Source organism: Sinocyclocheilus rhinocerous, unplaced genomic scaffold (genome assembly GCF_001515625.1).
Source record: "Sinocyclocheilus rhinocerous isolate Xijiao unplaced genomic scaffold, SAMN03320098_v1.1 scaffold4662, whole genome shotgun sequence".
Classification (NCBI taxonomy): domain Eukaryota; kingdom Metazoa; phylum Chordata; class Actinopteri; order Cypriniformes; family Cyprinidae; genus Sinocyclocheilus; species Sinocyclocheilus rhinocerous.
Genome location: NW_015628677.1, coordinates 15,224 through 42,724, shown reverse-complemented (window position 1 = coordinate 42,724; position 27,501 = coordinate 15,224). Strand labels below are relative to the sequence as shown.

Genomic DNA, 27,501 nt, shown 5'->3' with positions numbered 1-27,501 from the left:
TTTAGCTTTAAGACTATTTTGTAGTGTGTAACTATTACGTGCATTTCATTGTTGCACTTTTTAAATGAGTACATCTCCAACAACAATACACAATCTGATTGCTTCTTCCATTTTAAGATATGAATGTATATGTGATGAAAACTCCCAGGAGAAAATTCCAGCATTTGTGAATGCATTCAGCAACCTTGCATCTTCCCACAAAAAGAAAAGCTTCATCATTGGCTTTTCAGTGAAACTAACATTGGAAACATTGGAAAACATCTTCATGTAAGGCACCGTAGATAGCCATAATCTAAACATCACCTTTTTGTTCCATTCTGTATGAACTTTAGGTATTCACTCTCCATCAAGATTAAAGCTGTTTCCAGTTAACTGAAGACGGCAAAGTGCCCTTTAACGGAGTTATGAATTGGAAAAACTGAACATTTACTGCTCAACATTATATAGTTGAGACCATGGGAAATGTATGAATATGTTTGTTCATAGGTTATTCTTTGTAAGACATCACACTGTCCATGGGAGACTTTCAAAATTTGTAGTTATAAAATCCAATAAAAAACAAAACCGTAACATTGTCTTACTTTCATAAAATAGTTCCAAAAATGAGCAAACACCATTGTAAACTTGGAAAAGAAAGTTCCAAATTGTCCAGTTATTACCTCAAGATGAAATTTTCATTAACTCTCCCTGTATGGATGTTTTTTCTTTTTTAAGAATAATTCTGTTCATGTCGTGATCCATATGCCAGTGACTTATTTTTGGTCCTCAAATCGCTCAATATGTTCTCTTATAGGCCAATCTCATCATTACTGATGCAATTAAAATAACATGGGAGGGAGTTACAAGATAGTATTCATTTATTTACTTGACTTTAAAATAAAAAAATATATCAGTAAAAATAGCATACTTACATTAATTTGCCTCCCTTCAGCACATAGCCTTCACACATATTATTATAAACAGAAAAGTGTTTTGTTAGTCCTTATTTCTTCATGTAAAATAATTGACAATTCAACAATTCCGTCTACATTTTGCCTTAGACAAACTGTTTTCAGTTGACAACTTTACTGAAGGAAATTTGCTAAGCCTAGATAAAATCATGATAAAACCATGATTTTACCAGGTTATATTGAAAACAAGAACATTTTACAATTTGGGTTTTTATGCATTCATTGAGTGCTCTGAATTTGCCTTCAAGACTGAGATGAGTTCAGTGTCTCTTGCTGGAAAGAGGAAACGGTTTTAATATGGAAGGATGCCCTCCAGTGTAAGTATGAAGAAAGGACTTGTTTACATTTTTGGCCAATTTTTTGGGACATTTTTGTAAATACTCAACTCCACTTCCAGCAATTGTTACCTTTTTTACTTTGAACTTTAGCAGGTGCTGTAATAATAACTCTGGACTTGTAGTCATGTATGTGGCATTTGTAGATAGTGAACAGCATATACAAAAATGTATAACATTTAGAATTATTCTGAAAAGTCTTGCAACCAAACTAACCTATTTTTATTTATCTTTCCATCCATAAATCTATCAATCCAACTAACCTTCATGGAAATATCTTAAGGCAAAATTATCCCACACTGATGCAATTAAAATAACATGGGAGGGAGTTACAAGATAGTATTCATTTATTTACTTGACTTTAAAATAAAAAAATATATCAGTAAAAATAGCATACTTACATAAATTAATTTGCCTCCCTTCAGCACATTCAAAGAATGCAAAATGCCACAAATAGTTTAATAAAACTTTTAATTACACATTTTGGTCTAGCCCAATAGACATTACTTCAATTGGCAGAGTGATTTGAGTGTAAACTCACTGATTGTCTGTTATATATTCTTTAGTATTCAAATCAAACAACTGGGAAAGCAAGATAAAAGCAACTGCTTTTAAAACGAATCCAGCCTATTAAAGCTTTTCATGCTTCTCTTTATGAATCTAGTCGAGTGCTACAGTCAAATGATCGACTAGATTATTTTCATTCACAGTTTAAAAGCTATGCAGTTTGCGGCTGTTTAGCTTTAAGACTATTTTGTAGTGTGTAACTATTACGTGCATTTCATTGTTGCACTTTTTAAATGAGTACATCTCCAACAACAATACACAATCTGATTGCTTCTTCCATTTTAAGATATGAATGTATATGTAATGAAATCTCCCAGGAGAAAATTCCAGCATTTGTGAATGCCCTGTATGGATGTTTTTTCTTTTTTAAGAATAATTCTGTTCATGTCGTGATCCATATGCCAGTGACTTATTTTTGGTCCTCAAATCGCTCAATATGTTCTCTTATAGGCCAATCTCATCATTGAATTCGTCCTCAAAAGTGTATCCTTGTTGTCCGTTGGCACCTTCCTCCTCTGAATCTGTTTCTGAAAGATGCTGGTCTTCTCTCCTCCGGTCCAGCGGTGAGACTCCCTCATATTCTGAGCTCACTGAGGAAGAGAGGCTTGGAGAGTTGTCCTCCCTCCGATTAACCACCTCTGCTTGTCTTGGGTCTTTGTCGTAAGCCGTTTTCCCACTAATCTCTTGCATCTCCTTATTTGGTCTCAAGCCCATTTCTTCTTCAACTTCCACATCTAGCCCTTCGATTATCTCCTGTCGCCCGATGATCTCATCACGTTTGTCGCTGAATCGCACTTTGGGCCTGAGCCCTTTTGATTTCACGCCATTGACCTCGTTGAGTTGCTCATCTCGTTGGCTCACCTCTTTGGTCATACTTTCCATTCTCATCCTCTCGCTCAACTCATTGGCAGCACTCCTTGGTGACATCATCACATCTCTTGTGCTCTTGCTGGAACTAAACACCTCTTCATTGTCTTCGTGAGAACCCATCGTCAGACCGTCCATCACGCCCAGGACATCTCCTAAAATCGAAGGCCCTAAATCCAAGTCGAGGTCAAAGGAAGAAACTGAATCGGAATGCTGGAGCTCATTCGGACCGGTATCTTCTGCATATTCAAATTCATTGCTATGGTTCATCTGATTGTCTGTGGTCTCTACAGTGGCTGCCACGTCTGGTTGCACAGACTTGGGATTAGGACTAGAGGGGCCATGGCTGGACAGGAAGGAGGTGTCACCAAAAGCGTCTCCACCGCGACCAATGTGCATGGTGTGACGGAAATCTCCCAGGGGGGCAGAGATCATGGTGGGATCCAGACGAGGGGTTCGAGAAGATGATTTTTGGAGAGGCATGGTAGCAATTGAGGAACGAAACTGCAAAGTCAGATGAAGAAAAGGTGTAATAAACATTTAAAGTGCAATAAAATGGTTTATAACTAACCATTATATTACATTATAATTTGTTAATTATTATTTAATATTGCTTGTTTTTTGTATGGTCCTTGTATGTAAACATTTGTTTTTAAATGTATTATACAAATAAAATGTGATTGATTGTTAGTTACAATAAGACTACATTTTATTATATTTAATGTTCATTTTATGTTATTACATTTTTAAAATATCTTTCCTTATCCAAGTTTTTATTCCGTGTGATTCAGTTTTAAGGGAGGTATGAGATATAAGACACGTGATTATAATACTCGGTAAATTCCATGTTTTATCTACAGCCATGTATGAAATCATTACGTTGCACAAAAAAAAAGTTATGATTGCGTAAAGGCTGTGAAAAAGAGGAGCTGACAGACGCCAAAGCCAAGCTCGGACTTGTATGTGAAGCGCGTGCTTAAATGCATTCTTCCCTCGAGCTTTCTCGCGAGGGCGAAAAAAGTCTCAGATAAACAATATGAACGTGCCCACAACTTTTTAAAACGTAATTGTATTAAATAATTACTATTGAGATTTATGACAGAAACAGACAGAATTCCGACCGTTTTCTGAAGCCCAGGAAATTCTTTTAAAGCACAGGGATAATTTCTTACTTTACTATAGCCTATTTATTTACTAAATAGTTTTACATACTTTAATATATTTAATTGATTCGACATAAACATTTCATAATTAGCGCGTTTCACCCTTTATTGTTGGTAATAGGCCTAATCCATTTTAGGGTCATTTGAGAATCTTATTAATACGAAAGAAATAAGCAATATCGCTATATTCAAAAACAACTGTAACAGTTGGAAAGGGAATCAGTTCTAGACGCCTTTACCAGATCTATTGACTACGAGTATACAATCAGATATTCTGAGGCCAGTTCAACTGATGAATACTATAAAACAACTTTTATGTAAAATATAATACACATTAGATTAAAACGAAGTAGTTTAATTGCAGCCAAGTAACTCTTACCAGTGATCTGTTAATTTTAAGCAGAAGACCTGCCTTTTGCACAGGAATGCGTCCTCCTGTCCAGTGAAGCTGTAATAGAGCAAAAATCTATTTGTTATTAAATAGTCTAGTTTAATGCAATGAAGGTCCCTAAAGTGGGAGTAACTGCCACTAAAAGTTACGCGCCCAACTGAGTTATCGAATAGGTTTCCTTCAAAACGACAGAATTAAACTTACTTTGATCACTGTGTGCTTATCAGTGAGCTTATACCTATTTGTTCTTATAACCAAATGTATCTTTAAATATCTTTCGCTTTCCTTCTTTTACTGACTTTTCTGGCGTCGCTCTTCTCTCTGATATTTCTTTTTTTTTTTTTCCTTTAGGGATGGGCAAGGAAGTGACGTTAGTTTTGTACGGGAGCGCTCTGGCTGCAGCTGTAAATAGTCATGAAAGTACTGACTGACGCAGCGCTGCCTGTAACCTGGGTTTTTATTTTTTTCCTATCAGAACAAAATTATTTCACACGAATTTTTGTCTTATTACTGTGTGGACACGGTCCAACCTCACTCAAGAGTAGAATCGGGTAATTCAGGAGTAATCAGGGTATAATCTCCTGGGACCCGCAGGCATAGACTTTTGTCCTCAGTAGAGGCCATTATATTTTAGTGAATTTCTCTGAGACTTTACATGCCACACCTTCTGCTTGTTATTTAAATATGACTGAAATTGACAGAATGATCAATTTTAGCACTCTTAGGGAAATATAATATTTTGTAATTAATTATTTAAATCTGACTCATTTTGAAATCGTTTGTCATAAATAAACATCTATGGGGTTTCAAATCGGAATATCACTTTTTGTTACGAAACAAGGCATCATTTTCATATGTCTTCTGTAGAGGACACCAGGACAAATGGCATGTTAATCAGGCATTTTGGGGAGACACAACAAGTCAATAGGGAAAAAATTATAGATCAATATTCCTATGAAATATGAGATATTCTTATGAAAATGTTGCCAAGTTATTACTCCCATTATAACACTTATTTTTTCCATTATGGTTTGCCTGAAGAACACATTCATATGCAAATTAGATGCAGTGTAGCCTATAGATACATTGTATAGAATGGGAATATCAAATTATGTAAATTTTACGCACATATTGCATAAAGTAAAATAGTATATCAAATCATTCTGTTATATCTTTAATAACATAGTTGAGAACAGGGCTGGACTGGGGTTACAATTCAGCCTTGGACAAATCCAGCCCATCTGGCCCAAGAGTTTCCTCTTGAATGATTTACTGGGTTATATAGGGCTTTAAATTGGAGTAAATAAATGAATAAATAAAACAGGACAGAAACAAATAATGACATATATTACTGAATTCATAACAAATGCTACAATGTCTTCTGTAGAGGACACCAGGACAAATGGCATGTTAATCAGGCATTTTGGGGAGACACAACAAGTCAATAGGGAAAAAATTATAGATCAATATTCCTATGAAATATGAGATATTCTTATGAAAATGTTGCCAAGTTATTACTCCCATTATAACACTTATTTTTTCCATTATGGTTTGCCTGAAGAACACATTCATATGCAAATTAGATGCAGTGTAGCCTATAGATACATTGTATAGAATGGGAATATCAAATTATGTAAATTTTACGCACATATTGCATAAAGTAAAATAGTATATCAAATCATTCTGTTATATCTTTAATAACATAGTTGAGAACAGGGCTGGACTGGGGTTACAATTCAGCCTTGGACAAATCCAGCCCATCTGGCCCAAGAGTTTCCTCTTGAATGATTTACTGGGTTATATAGGGCTTTAAATTGGAGTAAATAAATGAATAAATAAAACAGGACAGAAACAAATAATGACATATATTACTGAATTCATAACAAATGCTACAAACGTAATAAGGCATTTTTTGTCACATAGAATGCACTTGACAGAAAAGCATTGATTTTGAGCTAGAATGCAGAAAATTAGATGTCCAAGATGGCGCCGACGCTGATGGCTGCCTCCGTGCCGTGCTCCGCAGTTGTTTTTATGTTTTTGTTAGTTTGTCCTGTCTTTAGTTATATCCCTGCAATCAGTTTCACCAGAGACGAATTGCTGGACATTCGGCAGTACACACCACCCGATATTTCCTTATTTACTTGTTCTATTTTTTTATTTTTTAATATCTGTGTTTTTTGTTCTGTCACTGTCATTCTGTTACACTGTGGAAGCTTCTGTCACGAAAACAAATTCCTCGTATGTGTAAACATACCTGGCAATAAAGCTCATTCTGATTCTGATTCTGATTAAATTCTGTCATCATTTCCTCACCCTCATGACTTAGGCTACTTTCTGCTGTGGAACACAAAAGAAGATATTTTGTAGAATGTTACCAAACCATTTTGGTTACCCTTGATTTTATGGACAAAAAATTCTTGAATTTCTCAAATGATCCACAGAAGAAAGAAATTCAAATTCAATTCTTGCTCTGTTTATCACTTTACATCGTCGCGGAAGCGCAACGCACGTTCATTGGCGGATGCATCGGGTAGCGCCGCGTCACACTTTTGGAGTAGGCTCTCTGCTTTCGCAGTTTTGCATGCGCTGTAATTCAAAAACAGCGCCTATTATGGGGAGGTCTCCCTCGGCCTAGTACTCGACCGGGAATGTCCCGGTGCTCCCGATGGCTAGTAGGCCTACATGCCTGGTTGAGAATCATCTTTGTACAAAGTTTGGTTAAAAATAGCCTGAAACCTAAAAACTCTTTGGTGAATGAAAAAAAATAAAGCATTGTTTTTGCCTATACATGCCCTTTCATGTCTATTTATTTTTTGAATAACTTAGTCCTGGCGTACTCTACAAAGGACATAGAATAAAATATGAATAAACTATATTTTTTCAAAAAAGGTTTTTCTACATTTGTTTCTTATGCTCCAACCAATGTAATGACATAAAACAACAACAACAACAACAACAACAACAAAATTCACAAAACTTTTTTTATGGTTCTCAGGAGGATATAGGGCTTTATAGGACTATTTGTACATTGTGTGTTTAGTTTATTGCCATGGATGAAACACAATGACACATGTTTTCGGAATCCTGTCTGTCAACATTTCAAGAGCTTGTTTAAGCAGAACCTGTTCTAAAGCTCTGTTTTGTGCTTTGTTTTTGTATATCCACGTATATCACTTTCACCATCAATATTATAATAGACGTGCAAAGGCCAAGATGAAAAAGCTAAAGATTTCTTTAAGTTAAAAGTTGTGTGAAATAATGTTCAGAAAAAAAAAATCTAGTTTAGGCTATTTAAATGAAACAGTTTGTTGAACCAGATGAAATAAAATAAAAAATCTAAAAAAAAAAAAAATCACAAAACTTTTAAAATAACACAAAATATCGAGTTTATATATAAGCCTAAGTTGCTTTCATTTAGTAAATGTTCATCTTGAAATATTGATAGCATAAAATTTGTTCTTACATTTACTTTTTAAAAATCATTAAAGATTTCGCAGCAAAAAGACATCCTGAAGGAGAATATTTTTAGAATTAAAGTATGACACTTACTAAAATATGAACTATCAATCAGAGGGCAGAAAGCAGAAGATTGTGTACAGTATAACAGATTTTTCAGAAAAAAAGTTATTATTATTTTTAATTTAGAGGACTTAAAAATTCATGTATCAAATATGGCACAGTCTTTACAGAGCTAAAATTAATTACAGACTAAAGGCTACAACTGACATCCTTTCTCCTTTGGTGGCCAACATTTCCTGCCTGGGACGAGAATTCAAGGATGCTGCAGCTGAGCCATGAATCACATCACATCACATCACTTCCTTTTTCATAGAACGGCTTACGTCACACTAGGGTTACTAATACAATGATGAATGGCTGGAAGTGTTGCCAGTGTATGAGATCACAAATACCCAGCATTACTGAAGGAGTGGTTTACTCAATTAGAGAATCCATTTACATGAACGAAACACTAAATCAGTCTATTTTTATCTTTACAATGCCGAAATAAGTCTGAACAGTATTTAAACATGGATTTATATTTGCTCCCCTGTAAACTCCCCAGATTTCGAAAGGAATACTTGGCTTTAATGTTAGAGGGGTTCGAATGTTTAGGGATAAAACATTGTGGAGCCAAGAAGCATATCAAAGTAAACAGTATACTTACATATAAAGTGCAATAAATGCAACACAGTAGATCTCTTTAACACCAGAACACATAAATATCTATTGAACATTTACTTAGCACACAACAACCTTTCCAGAACAAGGTTTTATATCATATGTAACCAGGGTTTGAAATTAACTTTTTCACTCACCAGCCAATTTGGCTACTAAATTTTTAAGTTACCGGCCATTCATAATTTCTACTAGCCAAAAAACGTAAGCAAATAAATTATGAAAAAAAGGCCAGAGGTAAGCCAACAGCTTGAGGCTGTCCACACTGGATGCGACAAAGTCACAGCTGATTTTTACCCGCATTTGGCGGGTTGGCGGGTGTTAATTTCAAACCCTGTATGTAACCATTCTGATGAAAATGTCGCCACCCAGTGGTGTGTCCTTAAAATCTTTTGGTCCTGAATTAAAACGAATCGAATTAACTAAACTGAGTAAAAACAACTATATAAAAATAAATAAATCTATAATAAATCTTTTTTTCTTTTTATAGTAGCCTGTTAACAAATTAGAACTTAATCAGAGACTTTTAATTTGAAAATCAAGTCAATTTAATATACTAAATTGAAGTAAAACTAATATAGACTATATAAATATATATAAAATGATAGATGAATCTATAATTAATATTTTTTTTTGTTTCTTTTTTATTGTAGGCTGTAAAAAAAAATAGAACGCAAACAGCGACCTTTAATTTGAAAAAACGACTTTTAATTTGTCTAGTGTAGCTGCCTGTCAGCCTGTTGTGAATGTCGGAGGATGTCTGACAACGCAGAATCTCCTACAGAAAATCAAAAAGATGATCCCTCGATACAACACACTGCCACTGAACACACTGGATCGTCGGATGAGAAGAAAAAGAGTATGGTTTTAGAATTATATACATGAGCAGAGAAACTGTTATGCATTAATTTCTAAACGCTGCTGCATTGATTATTTCGCGTAGTTTATTAGCGAGCTACTTCCGCGATTTCTCGGAAGATTGACCGCTCTGTCAGCCAATCAAGGTGCCGTTTGTGTAAAGGCCGCCAATGGCTGACCAAGCATGCCCGTGTTTTTTTGTTTTTTTTTACCATGACAGAGATTGTTAGAGTTATAGTTTTTTTTTATGATTTTAAAGAAAGTTAGGCCTAAACGCTAATTTAATTAACTATATTAATATCAATTAACCATTCTTATAGTGTGGCTTACGGTAATATCGTACCACCTTTTCAACCATAGGTGATAATTTATTACCGTGTATTATTTCACATTTAATTGCTTCGTGTGAACACCTTTGCGGACCCCATGGCAATATTGTACCATACTAATGTATTTATGTAATGCTTTTATTGCAAAGCCTATATTATTATTCTTATTTATGTATAGAGTCATATACTTGTACATTTTTACTTCACTTGCTTTCAACATTTCAGCATCAAACAATAATTAGCAGCCCACCCCTGTGGAAAAAGTGCATTTAATTGTTTTGAATATGCACTTGTAGTGTACTTCAAATGTTAAAATTATATTTAAAAACTGTACTTATGTAATGTAATATAATAATAACATACTTATAGTATAATACCATACTTATTCTGACCTGTGCTTATTAAAATATATAAAAAGTGATCATTCTACATTTTATTATATTTTAAATGATTAAAAACTAAATTACCATATATGTCTATGGAAGGATATTTGGCAATACACTTTAAGCATATTCCAAAGACAGTAGAAATAGAAAATTGCCTATAAAGATGTACTGAAGTCCTACTTAATTGGGTCAAAAACATTATTAACTATTAACTAATTGCAGTTATTAAAAATGTAGGCCTTAATATATTTTCATTTAATTGTAAATAACATGCAATTTAGTGTCTGAAAACATTACGTTCACACTTAAGGAAAAGTAAGTGTGATAAAGTGTATTATTTCCTCTGACTCTGATGTGGGATATTGCAGCTTCTCTTATCAATTATATTACATTTTATTACTTATTATCATATTAACATAACATATCTATTCATTAAAATTTATATAAAATTTCAGATTTAGTCACATTCCAGAAAACTGCAGTTATTAAATTAATTCTGCACACAAAGGTGTTCGCTACATGGCATGTAATATAAAATGTATCTTATATACACACAGTATATATATATATGTGTGTGTGTGTGTGTATGTATGTATGTATGTATGTATGTATGTATTTTTCTTTTTTCTTTTTTTTTTGCTAATTGTATCTGTAATGAATTTCAACTTCTTAAAGGGATAGTTCACCCAAAAAATTTAAATTCTGTCATCACTGTCACCCTCATGTCATTCCAAAGTTTCTTTCTTCCGCTGATCACAAAAGAAGATATTTTGAAGAATGTGGGTAACCGAACAGTTGACAGTAGCCAGTGACTTCCATAGTATGGAAGAAAGAAACTCATACAGGTTTGGAATGAGGGTGAGTAAATGATGACAGATTTTTATATTTGAATGAACTATCCCTTTAATAAATATGGTCTACAGATTTTCCAAATATGTTGTACATGATTTTTTTCTCATTATATATTTCAGTTGATGTGCTGTTGAAGGCGGTCGGTGATGCGCCCATCATGAAGACCAAAAAATGGTCTGTGGAAAGCGGGAGGACAGTACAGTCACTCGCTCAGTTTATCTCACGCTTTCTCAAACTCGATCCTAGTGAACAACTGGTATGTAATTCACCTCCGTCATGGCACCTCATTACATTAAAGAGCATTAAAGTGCAATGTAAGACCGGGTGTGTTTTGTGTTCTATCAGCATTCAGCGTAACACACATATTTATGTAAAAATACAACAACATACTTATTCTGACCTGTGCTTATTAAAATATATAAACGAAAAGGTGATCATTCTACACTTTATTATATTTTAAACGATTAAAAACTTCTTGCTGACAGATGGGTAAAACTTAGTGGCTTGAAGGATGGTGGGAAAGATTGGTAAAGATTTAAAAATACAATTAATTAGATTTGGAGAGTTTTTAATGTCATCTAATGATTCTTGTTCCAAATATGCCTTACAAGATTTTTTGGCATGAACTATTGTTATACTGAATGACATTTTAGTGGGTGTCTTCCATAAATCATGGTAAAAATGTATGATAGTTATTATTTTTGGCTCAGAAAAATAAAATGAAACAGGACACAATCTAATGTATGAAAATAAATCACCTTTTCGTCATTGACCCATATATTTAAAATAATTGTTACATAAAATATATTTTCATTTTTCAATAATTATAATGTAAATATAACATATTTATATACATAAATATAATGTATGTCATGTTTTCATAAATATGTGTATTTGTGAACCCAATCAAAATAATATCACTCATGAAATCAAACAGAAAAAAAAAAACAGAATTATGAGAGCTAAACTATTGTTGTTGTTTTTTCTTATTGCTTTTCTGCACGGAATTCTTTATCTTTATCTTTCTGCTCTTCCATCAGTTCATTTATGTCAATCAGTCATTTGCTCCATCACCAGACCAGGAAGTGGGTGTGCTTTTTGAGGTATGTTTTTTTTTGTGTGTGTGTGTCTCTGCCCCTTCTGGCTTTGTAAGAAAATTGCAAGTAGACTGAAATCATTCAGATTGCCATTTTGACAGTAGTGCAGCCACTGACAAATGCTGCTTAGCAAGTATTGCTCTTACAGTGTTTAAAGGGGTCCTATTATGCGTTTTCACCTTTTCAACTTTAGTTAGTCTGTAATGTTGCTGTTTGAGCATAGAAAAGATTCACAACACACACTGACCCAGCTAACCAATCGCAGCACATTTTGTATTTCAGAAGGCGGGCCTTCATTTGATACAGGAATTATTCGAGCCGTTCATGCCAAACTGGGGAGAGAGGTGTTGTAATAAATGTAAAATATGTGAAAAATAATGTGTTTTTCAAACAACCTAGTATGAGAGCATGTTCTAGTACACCCCCAAAACAAAATCAAGACTTTGTAAAAGAGCATAATAGGACCCCTTTAAAGATCTACCTGCTCATATTTTGACTATTTAGGAAGCTCAAAGCTCTGGTAAAATCTAACAATCCTCTTTACAAGGGACCATTTCTGTTCTAACTTTACCAGTGTAATTTATTATGGGTATAATAGGTAATGCCATAATAATACCATTTTAGTTGCCTTCATTTCTATGAAAAAACAGTGTGTTTTGCTGATTAGCTCAGTAAACCTTGTTGTTCTACTCTGTTTTACAGTGTTTTGGAAGTGATGGTAAACTAGTTCTCCATTACTGCAAGTCCCAGGCCTGGGGATGATCGGGCAACTTTTTTTTTCTCTCTCCCTTTCTCCCGTTTCATTTATACACCTGCACACATACAGTATCAAAAACATCACTCACACATCATGATTGTTTTTATAACTTATTGATTTTTCATGTGTCATTTTTTTGTAAATAATAAAATGTAAATAATATTGTAAAACAATGCAATATCTCATGGAACTTTTTTTTTTTAAAGTGGAGCGAAGATGGAAGGAATCGGTGGAAATCATAAGAACCCCAAATACCTTTAGCAACAAATTTTGATGGATGTTTTTCATATTTAAGCTCATGTTGAAGTGATTTACAGGGACAAGGACAATATGTGATTCTCAGAAGTACAGCGTGATTACTTTTCACAGGAGGGGTGGGTAATGTCCCAGGACAGAACAGGTCACATGTAAGGGGTGGTAGAGACGTACAGGGGTGTGAAGAATAGGTGGGACAGAGAGAGCAATGTGAAAGAAGACAGGATAGAAAGATGGAGACGGCGCTAACAGATGGACTGAAGAGGGATTATGGATGCTCTTGGTAGAGTGTGACACCAATTTACAAGGAAAGGCAGGAAAAGGAGGAGATTTGGGCAGGATTGTACCAAAAAAGAGGAAAAGCAGAAATAATCGCGAAAGGATAAGGAGAGAAACTGCATGCTGAATCAAAGAGACAAGGACCTTCTGTATTTAACAACTGCACAGAAGGTGGAAAAAGATCAAAATTAATGGATCGAATAGGGAGAAATTATTACGATGGACATGTAAGAAGATTAATGTGCACAGGTAAAAATAAGCTTTTTTTAATGCAGAATAATTGTTGATTTTCTTGTAAAACCACTCAATTTCATTCTCAATTCTGCATATATAATAATGTAACATGTAAAAGGTATTGCTTTCAGATCATGATGCAGTTTAAAGGAGAAACCTTTTAAACCTTTTGGTACTATTAACAAATAAATGATTGATTCAAGCATTTGTTCTGATTAGCAGACATTTTGTCTTTCATATCGCTTACAAAAACATTAAAATAATTGTAAAATTTAGTCTCTATATTCCAATAAACTGTAAAAAGTGGAAATGTGCAGCTGTTGCCTTAAAAAGCTATTTCCAGTTGATCTAACCATTGAAAACGAGTTTTGTTAATGTAACCTGCAGTAATGTAGTCAGGTTTATTCAGATATGTATATATATGTGTGTATATTTAATTGAATGTTCCATATTTTATGTAAAGGATAAATATATAAGTATCCTTAAAAGAGTTAAAAAAAACCCAAAAAAAACACACATGCACACCTACAAAGCCCAAACAGATTAAAACAGATTATTAGAGGATTACAAGTAAAGTTAGACTTAATGCAAGAGCTTAACTAATAATTTCATCACGTAACTTCAAACGTAATCCTTCGTTTTCCCTCTTTCCTTTTCTCATTTTTAATCCCATTCAGGGCTGTACTGGATGATGCGTTAGGGAAAATAAAAAATAGTTCCACATCATTTATTCAGCATTACGTAAACACGTTTGATTATACAGTTCTGCTCATAAGTTTACATACCCCTTGCAGAATATGGAAGATATGAATCATTTGAACAAAATAAGAGGGATCATAAAAATTGCATGTTATTTTTTTTATTTTAGTACTGTCCTGAATAAGCATTTTAACATAACAGATGTTTGTCCTGAGCAGTTTGAAAAACTTGGTTTTCTAGCATCTTCAACATATCTGAACTTGTTTCAATAGTGACTGTATGCTTTTGAGATGCGAGACTTTTTCGATATGTACAGTAAATGTGGTTGTAAATGTTTTGAATTGGATAATTGGGGCCGAACTTATTTTATATTCTGGGAAACATATATCTCATTTAGCTTTTGAAGGGAAGTGCCAAATATGTACCAAATACTAAATATATAGTGCAAAAAAGATATTCTTTAAACAAAACAAGAAAAATGTACACATCATCCTATTCAAAGGATTACATCCCCAGCTTTTAATGCACCGTGTTTCCATCTTGAGCATCAGTGAACGTTTTCACCTTTTGTAATAGGTGTGTATAATTTCCTCAACTGTCCTCAGTGTGAAAAGATGGATCTCAATATCAGTCACTGTTGGAAAGGGTTAAAACATGCTAGAAAATTAAAGAATGTGCAGGACCTGAAGGATTTTTCTAAAGAAATGTGGGCAGTTTAACTGCTCCAGACAAACAAGGGACTTGTGAACAACTATCACATAACAAACAAACAGTCATTGATCATCCAGCTAGCAACACACATTATTAAGATAAATAACATAAAAAATATATAATCCTCTTATTTTTGTTAAAATTCTTAACATCTTGAATATTCAGCAAGGAGTATGTAAACTTATGAGCAGAACTGATTATGACTGATATGAGAAGAAGCAATAGTAAATAATCGTAAGGGTCCTTAGTTTGATCCGATTTACAGTAAAGAAAGTTTTGGGAATTTATTGACCTATGCCTATGGTTTTCAAAGCTTCATAAATCAAAAATATAAACAACTCAAATAATTTCTAATAAAGCAATTTAATGAGATTAAAGTGATTATTTGTGTTACAGCAATTGGTGATAGAAAAAAAATTATGACTCCATATAAAATATATAAAACAAATTAAAATATCAAATATTAAAATAATAATCCATATAATGATATACTTATGCCAGGAAGCAACACACAAATGTCTGTCTGTTTAATGTAATATGCCTTTTAGAACTCTTAAAGGACATTTCCATTTTCTTTAAGTTTTATTTAATTTAATTTAATGTTTGTTTGGATAATAATCATCTGCCCAGAACAAGGTGTAGTGTATAAGCCTGTGACATATGTTGTTCTTTCCTCTCTTACTAAGGTTCTTCCCTGATCTGACCCTCTCCTTTAATAAATCCACATCTTCATTTATCCTACCATCTGTCACAGGGATCTCTTACTCATTTCTGCTTTATATAATTTTCTCAATTTCATTCTCATCCCCAAAGATTTCTTGTGCTTGGTTACTGATCCCTGTTTGCCCTTTAGAAAACCAGCTCTGGGTAGCTTTATAAAACCAGCTCCTTCCCTTTGGGTAGCATGTTGGACCACATGTCCAGGCGTTCTCGCTCCCTGGTCTCTCTTTTCCTGACCTCCCTTGCCCTCGCTTTATCTGTGCTGGCTTTCTGTACGTCTTACTGGTGTGAAGGAACGCACAAGGTGGTCAAACCTCTCTGCCTTTCACCTGTCAAGATGAAGAACTGCGGACAGAACAACAGTGAACCTTACACTACAGGTATGATATAGCCTTCTGGTTTGATATTACCTGTGATAAATCACAATCATGATGATATTCAAACCAACATCACAATTGCAAGTATGACTTTAAAGGAATAGTTCATCCAAAACTTTGTACTCAGGCCATCCAAGATGTAGATGAGTTTGTTTCCTCATCAGGACAGATCTGGAGAAATTTAGCATTACATCACTTGCTCCGCAATGGATCCAATGCAGTGAATGGGTGCCGTCAGAATGAAAATCCAAACAGCTGAGAAAAACATCACAATAATCCACAAGTAATCTACACGACTCCAGTGAAGCAAAAAGCTATGTGTTTGTAATAAACAAGTATATCTTTATGCCGCTTTTAACTTAAAACCATAATATTGCTTTTTCCAGTGAAAAAGTTGCCTTATCTGAATCACGAGAGAAAAATGCACAAGATCAAGCACTGTTTACGAGTAAAATCCATCCAAAACTGTTCTAAAGAAATACTGCAAGTTGGGTGCTTTTTCACTGGAGGAAATGTTAGAATAGATTATGGACTTGTGTTTTGGCTAGAAACAACAGTTTAAAGTTAAAACGTCTTTATAATGGATTTGTTTCTTACAAACATGCATATTTCCACTTCATAATACTTTAATTGATGGGGTTGTGTGAATTACTTGTGGATTATTGTGATGTTTTAACAGCTGTTTCGGCTCTCATTCTGACGGCACCCATTCACTGCAGAGGTTCCACTGGTGAGCAAGTGATGTAATGCCAAATTTCAACAAATCTGTTCTAATGAAGAAATAAACTCATCTACATCCTGGATGGCCTCAGTGGGCAAAGTTTCATTTTTTTCAGTTCCTTTAAGAATTGAGTATCTTAAATTTTAGAGAAAATGATGCCATTTGTTTTGGCTAATGACCTGCCAATGGAAATAGTTTTAAACTAAATGAAAACACAATTAACCTTCGCACATCTCTGAGCAGAAGTGGTGGTGTTTCTTTTCTGAATTTATCAGTCAGTGTTTTCAATATATTGGTTGAGTGAATGGCTCATTCATAAAGATAGTTGTCACCTATTGGCGTAATAATGTAGCCTGCAGAAAGAGTCAATGAAAAATCCCCACTACTAATGCATACGTACTACAAATGCTACTAATGATACAAACAGTGACTGTACCATACACTCATTCAGGTTACTGTCAGGCTAATTGGTTGTCCTCTTTTCTCTTCAGAAAGCCCCACCTCGGATCCTCAAAACCCGTTACCAACATTATTACCAAAGCGAAGAGAGGAACTTGCCAGGATTCGACAAAGACAATTGGCCAATGCAGTGCACTACATTTGGGAGACAGGAGAAGACAAGTATACCTTCAGATATTTCCACACAGGATTTTGGGAGTCTTGTGAAAAACATGCTGATGGTAAGAAAATGTCTCATCAAGAGACATCAAAGCAATATAGTTCACCCAAAAATGAAAATTCTGTCACCCTGAGGTATCTACTTACCCTCATGTCGCTTCCAACCAATCATGTACTTTTTATTTATGGACCACAAAAGGAAATGTTATGCTGGACTTTCATGCTGCTTATTCCCCTGTAATGAAACTGAAAGTTGTCCATTTTCATTCCACCAAATTCATTGTCAAATTTAGTGAATTGGTCACACTAAACCAGGGATTCTCAACTCTGGCCCTCAAGATCCACTTTCCTGCAGAGTTTAGCTCCAACCGTGATCAAACTCACCTGCCTATAACTTTATAGTAATCCCGAAGACCCTGACCCTTGTGTGTTTGTTTAGAGTTGGAGCTAAACTCTGCAGGAAAATGAATCTTGAGGGCCAGGTTGAGAACCCCTGCACTAAACAATAGCATTTGTGAATATTGACGTCGTAACTGGTACACTCACCGTACTCTTTTCTTTTATGGAAAAGAGCTGCATGAACATTCTGTGAAATACCTTCTTTTGTACTTCATGAAAGTAAGAGTTTGAACTAACATGTCATGATAGTAAATGACACAAATGTAATTTTTAAATGTAATTATTCCCATTTTCATTACATTACAGTTTTTACAATCCTTTTGACACTAATTTTAGAACCTTGATGTCATTTTTCAAAACTCTAGACAAAACATCATCACTTGTAACAGATTTTCCAGTGTTCAAAACATTGCATTGTGCATGCATATTTTTAAAGAAACCTTACACTTGCAGAATCATTGGTTCAAATAACTTAAAGGAACATTAATTTAGATCGCTGTGCATGGGGACCATAGAAACAGCGTCTCGAACAGAATGAAGATGAAGTATTACATCCATAGACAATGTAGTCCTGTTGGTCCATGTTCCACAGTAATTGACACTGGATCTCATTATCATGAAACGTTCCTGATCATAACATGGAATCTGGTTTGTCAGTTTCCACAAAGCTATGCATTAAAGGGATAGTTCACCCAAAAATGAAAATTCTGTCATCATTTACTCACCCTCCACTTGTTCCAAACCTGTATGAGTTTCTTTCTTTTGTTGAACACAAAAGAAGATATCTTGAAGAATGATGGTAACCAAACAGTTAACGGTAGCCATTGACATCCTTAGTATTTTTTTTTCCATACTATGAAAGTCAATGACTACCATCAACCGACAAAATATCTTCTTTTGTGCTGAAGAACAGAAGAAAGAAACTCATACAGGTTAAGAACAAGTGGAAGGTGAGTGAATAATGTCAGTATTTTAATTTTTGAGTGAACTATCCCTTTAAGAGTAATTCTGGGCAGTTTTTTAAACTGACATTTAGATCATTGTAATGAAATGAATAGACAGTCATCTCAGATGCAATGTGTGAATTGCTTTTTGAAATAGTGATACTTTGATGTTATGTTGTGTCATTTTAATAGGTGAATATAGTAAAATGAACAAATGAACTTAGGTTTATGTGTATTGTATCTACTCATTTGGAGAATGTCTTAGAGTTTTGAAAATATGCATTTTGATTACTGGTTGTGAGTTTTGTGACTAGAATTTTGAAAAAATGACATCAAAGTTCTGATATTCGTGCCAATTTTTAAACGCTTTTTAAAATAATCATATCATTGAGTGTGTCAGACATTGGATTCCATTGGTATTCTTGTTCATTCTGCTACATTACAGGAGAACGATGTCGTCGGTTCTTGGATCTTACTCCTGGAGAGACTCATGGTGAGAGTGCAGTGTGTGTGCATGAAATGATTTCTGCAGAATGATATAACCAATGATGTGTGTAGGTGTATCTGTGCCTGCAAGGCTTTCTGTATTTATACAGTATGTGCTCATATAGTGAACTGTGTGCATGTGCTCCTCTCTGCCTGCTGCAGGTGTTCTGTGGTTGTCAATGACTGCTGAGTTCATGTACATCAGTTTGTTGGGCATGGGCTTTCTACTCATGTGGGTGGAAGTGCTGTGTGCTCATAAAGAAATGCATGCACTCAAAATCAACGCTTTCGCAGCCATATGTACAGTGCTCTCAGGTAAGATAGTGGTCCTTGGTTCTCTCTTGTGGCACATTTTGGTATTGCAGTCTTTGGTAATTATTGTTAATGTATAATATTTTGATTTCCCCCTACTTTTTTCTTTCAGGACTGTTAGGGATGGTGGCTCATATGATGTACACTACTGTATTTCAGCTAACTGTGATTGTGGGGCCCAAAGACTGGAGACCTCAGACGTGGGACTACGGCTGGTCATTTGCGTGAGTGCACTTACACTTACACATTACATTTTCATCCAGTTTATGTGTAGTAAAGTTTGACTTGATTCTGATTGGATTAAAGTGGAAGTTTGTTCGTATGAACTATGTAGATGTTTACGAATATTGTAGAAATGTTAATGAATACTTCCAGGTTCATTGAATCTGTGGAATTAATAAGCTGTTTTTATGTATTTAAATGTGTTTAGTGCTTTCACATTCATTATATGCATTTACCTACAGTAATTTTTCATAAATGTTTCATTAAGTTCTGTGTGATTTTTTTGGGTGCCGTATTCGACAGGTTTCTTTTCATCATTTACCAAAGCCTGAACTTAAAAATGTTAATAATGAAATCAAATTCTGTATTTAATCATCATTTAATTAGAAATATCCAAATAATAGTAGCTATACATATTATATTATATTATATTGGATTGTAAAGATTTTTATATGTAAATGCCTTTATGTCTTAGATCCTGTCATACATTTTATGTATTTAAATGTGTTTAGTGCTTTCACATTCATTATATGCATTTACCTACAGTAATTTTTCATAAATGTTTCATTAAGTTCTGTGTGATTTTTTTGGGTGCCGTATTCGACAGGTTTCTTTTCATCATTTACCAAAGCCTGAACTTAAAAATGTTAATAATGAAATCAAATTCTGTATTTAATCATCATTTAATTAGAAATATCCAAATAATAGTAGCTATACATATTATATTATATTATATTATATTATATTGGATTGTAAAGATTTTTTTATGTAAATGCCTTTATGTCTTAGATCCTGTCATACATCTGTATACTACAAACATAAAACTATATGTGCAAACATTATGTATAAAAAATAACCCACAATTACTAATCAGGATGTGATATTGTAAGTCCCGAAAGCATAAAATAATTTTGTGTGAGGAACAGACTTAAATTTAAAATCTATTATTCACTGAAAATCTTCCCCTTCGCCATAGCTTTCACATCTCATTCAAGTTTGCAAATATATATTCAAATATGAAAGAGATGTTGTCTGAGGTTAGGCATCCATGATGCTAAATGCCAGTTTGAATATATCAAAATATTAGCAAAAAAACAAAACAAAACATATATTTCGGTGTGTTCAGAATTGAGAAATAGTTCACTGATTGTTGACAAAGTTCTCTCGACAAGTTCTCGTCTAATTTTCCTCTTTCTTTTGCATGGTTCTTTCACTCACTTCTCGACTCTAAGGCTGGCATGGGTGTCTTTCAGCTGCTGCATGTGTTCTGCAGTTATGACCCTTAATTCTTACACAAAAACAGTCATTGAGCAACGTCACCGCCAGAGGCTTCGATTAGAGTAGGCCCGTGCTACAAGCCACGCTCCGTCCTATGATGAGGTGGTCTCAGGTGGCGGGCTGTACTCCGTCAGCGGCCTATTACAGTGCCCAAATGGGATGATAGACTCTATGTGGGCATCCGATGGGAGCATGGGACTGGTGCAAGAGAGGGATGTGCCCACCCTGGTACTGTTTGGAGGATGCGGACAAGATTCGTGTGAGGACTGCGAGAGAGAGATGGATGAGATGAAGGAGGCCATGAATGGAATAGATTCTCCTTGTTAATCTTGGATGATGTGAGTTGAAGGGCTAGTTCACCCATAAATGAAAATTTTGTCATTATTTAGTCCTCATCATGTCATTCCAAACCTAAGTTACTTTCTTTCGTCTGTGGAACACAAAAGAAAATAACTTGAAGAATGTTAGTAATCAAACAGATTTGGTTACCTCAGATACCCAGTGGATGGAGAAAATGTTTTTTTTTAAATGTTCCACAGAAGAAAAAAACTCATCCAGGTTTGGATTGACCTGTGAATGATGACAGAATTTTAATTTTGGGTGAAATATTCCTGTAGTTTTTATAACAATGGCTTTGTATGTTTTGTTTGCCTGATTAACTGACTGACGAGCAAAAACTGTCTATGCTAAATGTCTTTATAAATGATTTTTCAGGTATGTCTGTGGCTGAAATTCAGTCAGTATGAGATATTGTATGTAGACACTCAGTGGGTGTGAGAAAAGTGTCACCCTATGTGTGTGAGTGGATTTCCAAGTGTGAGGATTTAGGAAAATTTCATTTATTTTTTGAAAGGTATAAGAGACTTTTGAGTGGATTATACTGAGATATTGTCAGATCACAAAGCCTGTATTATTTTCATGTTATATTTTAACCAAAAGGTTTTATTATATCTCATATTTTCTGCTGTATTGTATTTTTTCTTTTATTTGGTTTAGAATTGACACCCAAACCATAACGAATCATAAAAAATAAATAAATAAAAATAAAATAATAATGTAAATGTTAATGTAAAAATTCTAAAGAATTGCTTGAAATATCGACTAAATGTGGAATTGTTGCAACCATCAAATGGTGTGATTATTTGTGCTATGGGGTTTTCTCTCACTTCTGAGAGTAGAGCAGAGTATATAGTCAATGATATTGTAAGAATTATGCAATTTTTGGATTACTTACATTATATAGGTCTTTAACTAATACACTTATGTCAACAGTGTACCTGTTGTGTTTATGTCACATAGCAAAACAGTTTTGCTGCTACTGAGGTGGGATATGGTTAAGGTTAGGGGCAGGTTTGGTGGTATCGTTAGAAAGTGTAGGGGTAGGGTCAACACTGTAATTATTGATGTGACTACAAAAATTTATTATAGATGTAATTACAGGAAGGTGTTTTTAAATATAAATACAATGTTAAAATATGCATGTACATAATAAGTGCATTGTATCAAATGATTAATTTAAATGTATGTTCATAGCAGTTAAAGACACTTACTATAAAGTGGGCTCCTTGCATTTACTGTTGTCCAATGTGATATTCCAAGTGTCCCTTGTATCTTCATCTGTTGTCTTTAATTCCTAGTGTTCCTTGTATTTCCATCTATTGTCTTTAATTTAAGTTATGACAAATATTCAATATGGCAAAACAAAGGAGAAGATGATATATTAAAGAGATTCAAAATGAGAAATGGACAGAGGGAAGTTGGATATTTTGAAAAGTCTTCTTTGCTTTGATGTTGGACAGGCGATTATGTCAGTAATCCTAATTTGACACTGAGGGAACGAACGGTTTTATCAAGATTTTAACAGACTTTCTCCGACAAAATATTGCAAACCTACTCATATACGGACTCACATTTACCTGTGTGCATAAAGTATATATCTGGCCCAACTTTGCCATTCATTGACACACACAAAGATAATCCAGGATTATGGATAAATATTGCCACAGGCCTGTTAAACCTCTCGCCCGCTAGCAGACCGTTAGAGATTAAAGCAGCACTATGTAACTTTTGGCGCTCTAGCGGTTAATAAACAGAACTGCACACATCCCGCGGAAGAACATTCCAACCGGAGCTACTTCTCTAAGTTTATGTCTATGGCGATTCACGCAGGTATGTGTTACTCCGCAGCGGTGACGACCCGACCAGGCTACAATAGTCCAAATATAAGTACTTATTATAAGTGTACTGTAGTGATTCGGAATAAGACAAAAACGCGGTTTGGAAGATGAATTCATGATGTACTCGCTCATTATATACATTTTGCAAATTTTGAACACAGAAAAAGTTACATAGGGCTGCTTTAAATGTGCTTGCCCATTCCAGCGGTTCACTTGAACTCTTCACCTCACCGAATCAATTACGCACAAATTCACACATACAGACTCAAAAAAGTGAAACTCTTAGTAGCTTTTACAGTGTCAGTTTTATTCCACAGCAGTTGACATCAAAAACCAGATTTGCATAATATAAATGGCAAACGTTATTGTACTATCATTCTGGATAAATATGAACGAAATTAGCCTATCTTTTTTTTGTTTTTCCACACAGCCTAGTGGCTTTATTGGCTTTCATTTGTATTTTACTTCTTTTACAAGAAAAACATGAATTATTTTGTTCTCGCTTTGATTCATAAAGAAAATGTTTGCTTTCAGCTCAAGAGTATCATAATCTCATCTGCCAGAAACTCTTCTTCGGTCGACATAAATGTTCCCAGATGCGACATTTTACTATCACTTTAATCTATCCTCATTCTGTCTATCACAACTCACTCGAAACATATTGAAGTTAATGGGCTTTCAAATATTTACAAAATGATTCATGTCGCACTAATACAAGAAACAGGACCGATCTGCCCAGGTTAAAGGGGTAAAAGTTAAAAACAAACAAAATGGGGAAAAAAGAAAAAGGGGGAAAGCACATGGCCAAAGGAAATGATATGACAGCAAAATACAGTGCTTTTGTTCTTGTTTTGTTATTACTTTTTGGGCTCATATTGAATAAGGTGGATCGCGTCTTCATTGTCAAGAACGCCTTGAATAAACTCACCCTCAGCCAATCGCTCTGAAAGAAAAATAGAAAGAGTGACAACACTCAATGTTATTGGACAAACTCACATATTCAGTCTTTTAACAGCAGCCTTTTGACATTACTTTACCATGGCGCCATATTTGCTTTGTAATAAAGGTAGGAAATGCAACCATATATTCAAATAACACACTTAAATTTTTTATCGTGTGTCCATGGATGACAGATATTAGATAATACATATGATATATATGAACACTAAAAGGTTATATAAAAAAAATAAAAAAACATAACATTACCATTATCTTTTTTATTGAAGAACGACCACAGTTTGTCTGCTCTCTTCTCAGGAGTGTTCTCGTCTGCAGGAAGATTTTCCTGTTCATCTTTGGGGATCAGCTTAAAGATAGCCTGAGGTTCAACAAGATGGGAGAAAAGTGGACGTGAGGAGGGAGGAAAGACACCAAATGTGTGTGTGTGTGTAATTATTTTATACTAATAATATAGTCTAGCCACCATTTCCAATTGCCATAGCATTTTCCCCAAACACACCAAAACTAAACACCTCATCTCAATACAGGCAACCTAATGTTTTACCCAAATCCCTGTGACAGCCAGCCACATCCATTAGTTAATTGGAGTGCCAAATCTTCTGATAATGCTGGTCTGGAGGTTATCATCATAGATTAGGACCACTAATGCCAAGGGTCATCTACATAGACTTTAGTTTTTCCTGACCACAGCTGACCTGGAGCAGTGAGCCGAGGAGATGTTTATCTCTAACGCATAGGACACGTAAGAATAATACAGATTAGAGGCAGTGCCAAAGTTCCTGCCAAAACACACACTGCATGGCCTCAGCACAGCTCAGTCTTTAATGCTCTTTTGCATCCAGTCACTGGCATGATGACAGTGACATTTATACTTATAAACCACCAAACTAGTGATCACAAAGCCTGAGCATAAGGTCAAATGCTGATCTGACCTAATGGTGTGTAGCTGTGTTAGGATAACCGTTTGATGCATCCACAAATGCCTTAAACTAGTAAACAATGCAACGAAAAGGAAACTGTATCCCCTGATTCTATATTGTATCTTAACTTCTCAACCTGATGTATGACTCTTTTCCTGCTCGATAAAAAACATAGAAGAAACTTTTTTTTTTCTTGTGTTTGTCTTGCTGGATATATAATGTGCAATTTAAGCCACGTTCCCACGGTTTACTGTGACTTCTGCAACCCACTTATCGGATGAATTATTCTGGGATTCAACCGATTGCATTAGCCATGCTCCAAGGCAATGGCTCGTTAAGTCAAAGCTCATAAGACATTTGGCTTCTTTCTTTTTACTGAGGCCTTGTATTCTTTGTCTGTTCAGTTCTTCTGACTGAACAAAACTCAGAGAGAGAATAGAGGGAAAATTGGATGTCTGGTTCAGTGATTAAATGCAGAATATGTGATACGTGATCAAGAAAAAGATTAGAATGTATTAGCATGAGCACTATATAAGAGAGACTGGGGCAAGTTGTCACAAGGGCTGTATTTTAGTAACTATAAGGATTTGAGTCAAATGTCCCTTTACACAAATGTGTGTTGGTATCAAACATCTTCTTCAAAACTGTCAGACTAATCAGACTAAATCAGACTAATTTCCTTTACAAAAAAGTATACTTCAAGTTAATTTTATTAAGTATACTTAAGTGAAGTTCAAGTATATTTTTACATATGCTTGTAGTAATATTACTAGTACTAGTAGTATACTTGTAAGTGTATTATTTCAATACTATTTGGGACTAAATTGGCCCACTTTGTAGTTTATAGAAGTATACTTTAAAGCATACTTTTAACATTTCCCACACCTGTTTTCTCTCACACACCTAGTCCTACATTTAACACTAAACTAATACACTAATATATACTAATATACTTTTAATCACAGCAGTAAACTTTGAGTACACAACTAGTGTACAACTACAAAGTACATACAAATTAGAAAGTGATAGTACACTTAGTTATTTTAAGGTTAAAAGAAGTATACAACTACTCTTGAATAAACTTCTTTTAGTAACAGTTTGTGAATTTGGTTTCTAAAACATTTGTAACAGCTGTAAACAAGAGAACACTATAAAAAACAAACTGGGATACATTTAGAAAAGAGTCATCTATATAATTAAGGCAGAGTTTAACCAAAATGTTTAACTGTGATTTTAGGACAAGTGTGTTTATCATAAATATCTGGTTGGGGTAAACTGTCACATTTTTGTCTGAGCATGTCACATGTGTTTATGTAATTTAATGATTTCTTTCTTTCTTTCTTCTCATTTGTCTTCTCATTTGACAATTGTTTTACTTAAATGTCGATGTCATAGGCTGTTCAATCAATGGCAGGTTCCATTGTGACTACTTGCCCTTGTGTGACAACATACAGTGTGACAGTATACCCTGTATATAGGGGCATGTTGTCACAAAAGATCAACATGCATTCAATAATCTTTTTATCTTTAGCAAAACTGACAACTAGCCCCGGTTTCCCTACATAAATATCAAACTCACTCATTTATGCTATGATTTTGAAGGGAAGCCACACAACAGTGCCACAAATGAAGACTTGTTCACCAACGTTTGACCAACCTGACAGATTTCTGCCACTTCTGACTTGGTGATGTAGCCGTTCTTGTCAACATCAAAGAGTGAAAAGGCCCACTCCAGCTTCCGCTCCGTCTTTCCAGTTGATGTCATATGTAGAGCAATAATGTATTCCTTGAAATCCAACGTTCCATCATCATTCGTGTCAAAGGAGCGGAAGACATGCTGGGCGTATGATGCGGCATCACTGTCTGGGAAAAAGCGTTCGTAGATCTTTTTAAACTCGTCTGGTGAGATCCGGCCAGACGGACACTGCTTCTGGAAGTTCTCGTACCACTGTGACAGTTCATTCTCTGAGAATTTGGTATTGAGTTTGAGATCCTCCAGGATCTGCTTGGACATAGCGCTGCTTTTGGCATTCCCCATTTTTGGCTGCTGGTGGAGAGCACAGGCAGGGCTTCAGGAAGTGTTGTTCGTCAGGTCCTCCTTTCCCAACCAGAGATACACTATATTATGTAGCTGCTCTTGCTGAGATGTTCCCAGAGAATGTCTCTTTTGTTGGGTGCCTGTAATTAATGTCCCATAAAATCTTGGTGCTCAGTTCTCCTTTTGAGAAATGATAGACAGACGGATTGATAGATGTAACACCCAAGTGTTAAAAGAGGAAGAACAGCGCCCGTTGTAAAGCTCTCAAATGTAAAGGGAAGAACGACCGCTGATCAATGACGTTGGATGCTGATGGGTGGGTGAGTGAGTGAGGGTGGGGCAGGTGAACTTAGGCTGTTACCTTTGAATGCAGGTTTAAGTCGTTAAAGAGGGATTTGACGTGGCTGAGCCTCTGTGCCC

The 27,501-nt window shown here is 34.9% G+C and overlaps 4 protein-coding genes across 4 annotated transcripts; 2 read left to right on the top strand and 2 right to left on the bottom strand.

Moving 5' to 3' along the window:
• Window positions 1–2,200: 2,200 nt before the first annotated feature.
• Window positions 2,201–4,636, bottom strand: LOC107737909 (uncharacterized). Its single transcript, XM_016549546.1, has 3 exons — window positions 4,478–4,636; window positions 4,262–4,330; window positions 2,201–3,223 (listed from the first exon to the last, which is right to left on the bottom strand). The coding sequence occupies exon 3, from the start codon at window positions 3,200–3,202 to the stop codon at window positions 2,297–2,299; it is 906 nt and encodes a 301-aa protein (XP_016405032.1). The 5' UTR covers window positions 3,203–3,223; window positions 4,262–4,330; window positions 4,478–4,636; the 3' UTR covers window positions 2,201–2,296.
• Window positions 4,637–9,170: 4,534 nt separating this feature from the next.
• atg12 (ATG12 autophagy related 12 homolog (S. cerevisiae)) lies at window positions 9,171–12,904 on the top strand. Its single transcript, XM_016549545.1, has 4 exons — window positions 9,171–9,311; window positions 10,997–11,133; window positions 11,918–11,980; window positions 12,677–12,904. The coding sequence occupies exons 1-4, from the start codon at window positions 9,209–9,211 to the stop codon at window positions 12,734–12,736; spliced, it is 363 nt and encodes a 120-aa protein (XP_016405031.1). The 5' UTR covers window positions 9,171–9,208; the 3' UTR covers window positions 12,737–12,904.
• An 82-nt stretch (window positions 12,905–12,986) lies between these two features.
• Window positions 12,987–21,378, top strand: LOC107737907 (germ cell-specific gene 1-like protein). Its single transcript, XM_074560172.1, is given in 7 exon segments — window positions 12,987–13,514; window positions 15,596–16,009; window positions 17,219–17,407; window positions 19,134–19,181; window positions 19,337–19,489; window positions 19,599–19,710; window positions 20,941–21,378. Coding segments are annotated over 6 exon segments (1,071 nt in total). The 5' UTR covers window positions 12,987–13,514; window positions 15,596–15,813; the 3' UTR covers window positions 21,314–21,378.
• A 2,071-nt stretch (window positions 21,379–23,449) lies between these two features.
• rcvrn2 (recoverin 2) lies at window positions 23,450–27,295 on the bottom strand. Its single transcript, XM_016549544.1, has 3 exons — window positions 26,701–27,295; window positions 24,370–24,481; window positions 23,450–24,106 (listed from the first exon to the last, which is right to left on the bottom strand). Exons 1-3 carry the CDS (start codon window positions 27,079–27,081, stop codon window positions 24,021–24,023), a joined length of 579 nt encoding a protein of 192 aa, XP_016405030.1. The 5' UTR covers window positions 27,082–27,295; the 3' UTR covers window positions 23,450–24,020.
• Window positions 27,296–27,501: the final 206 nt, after the last annotated feature.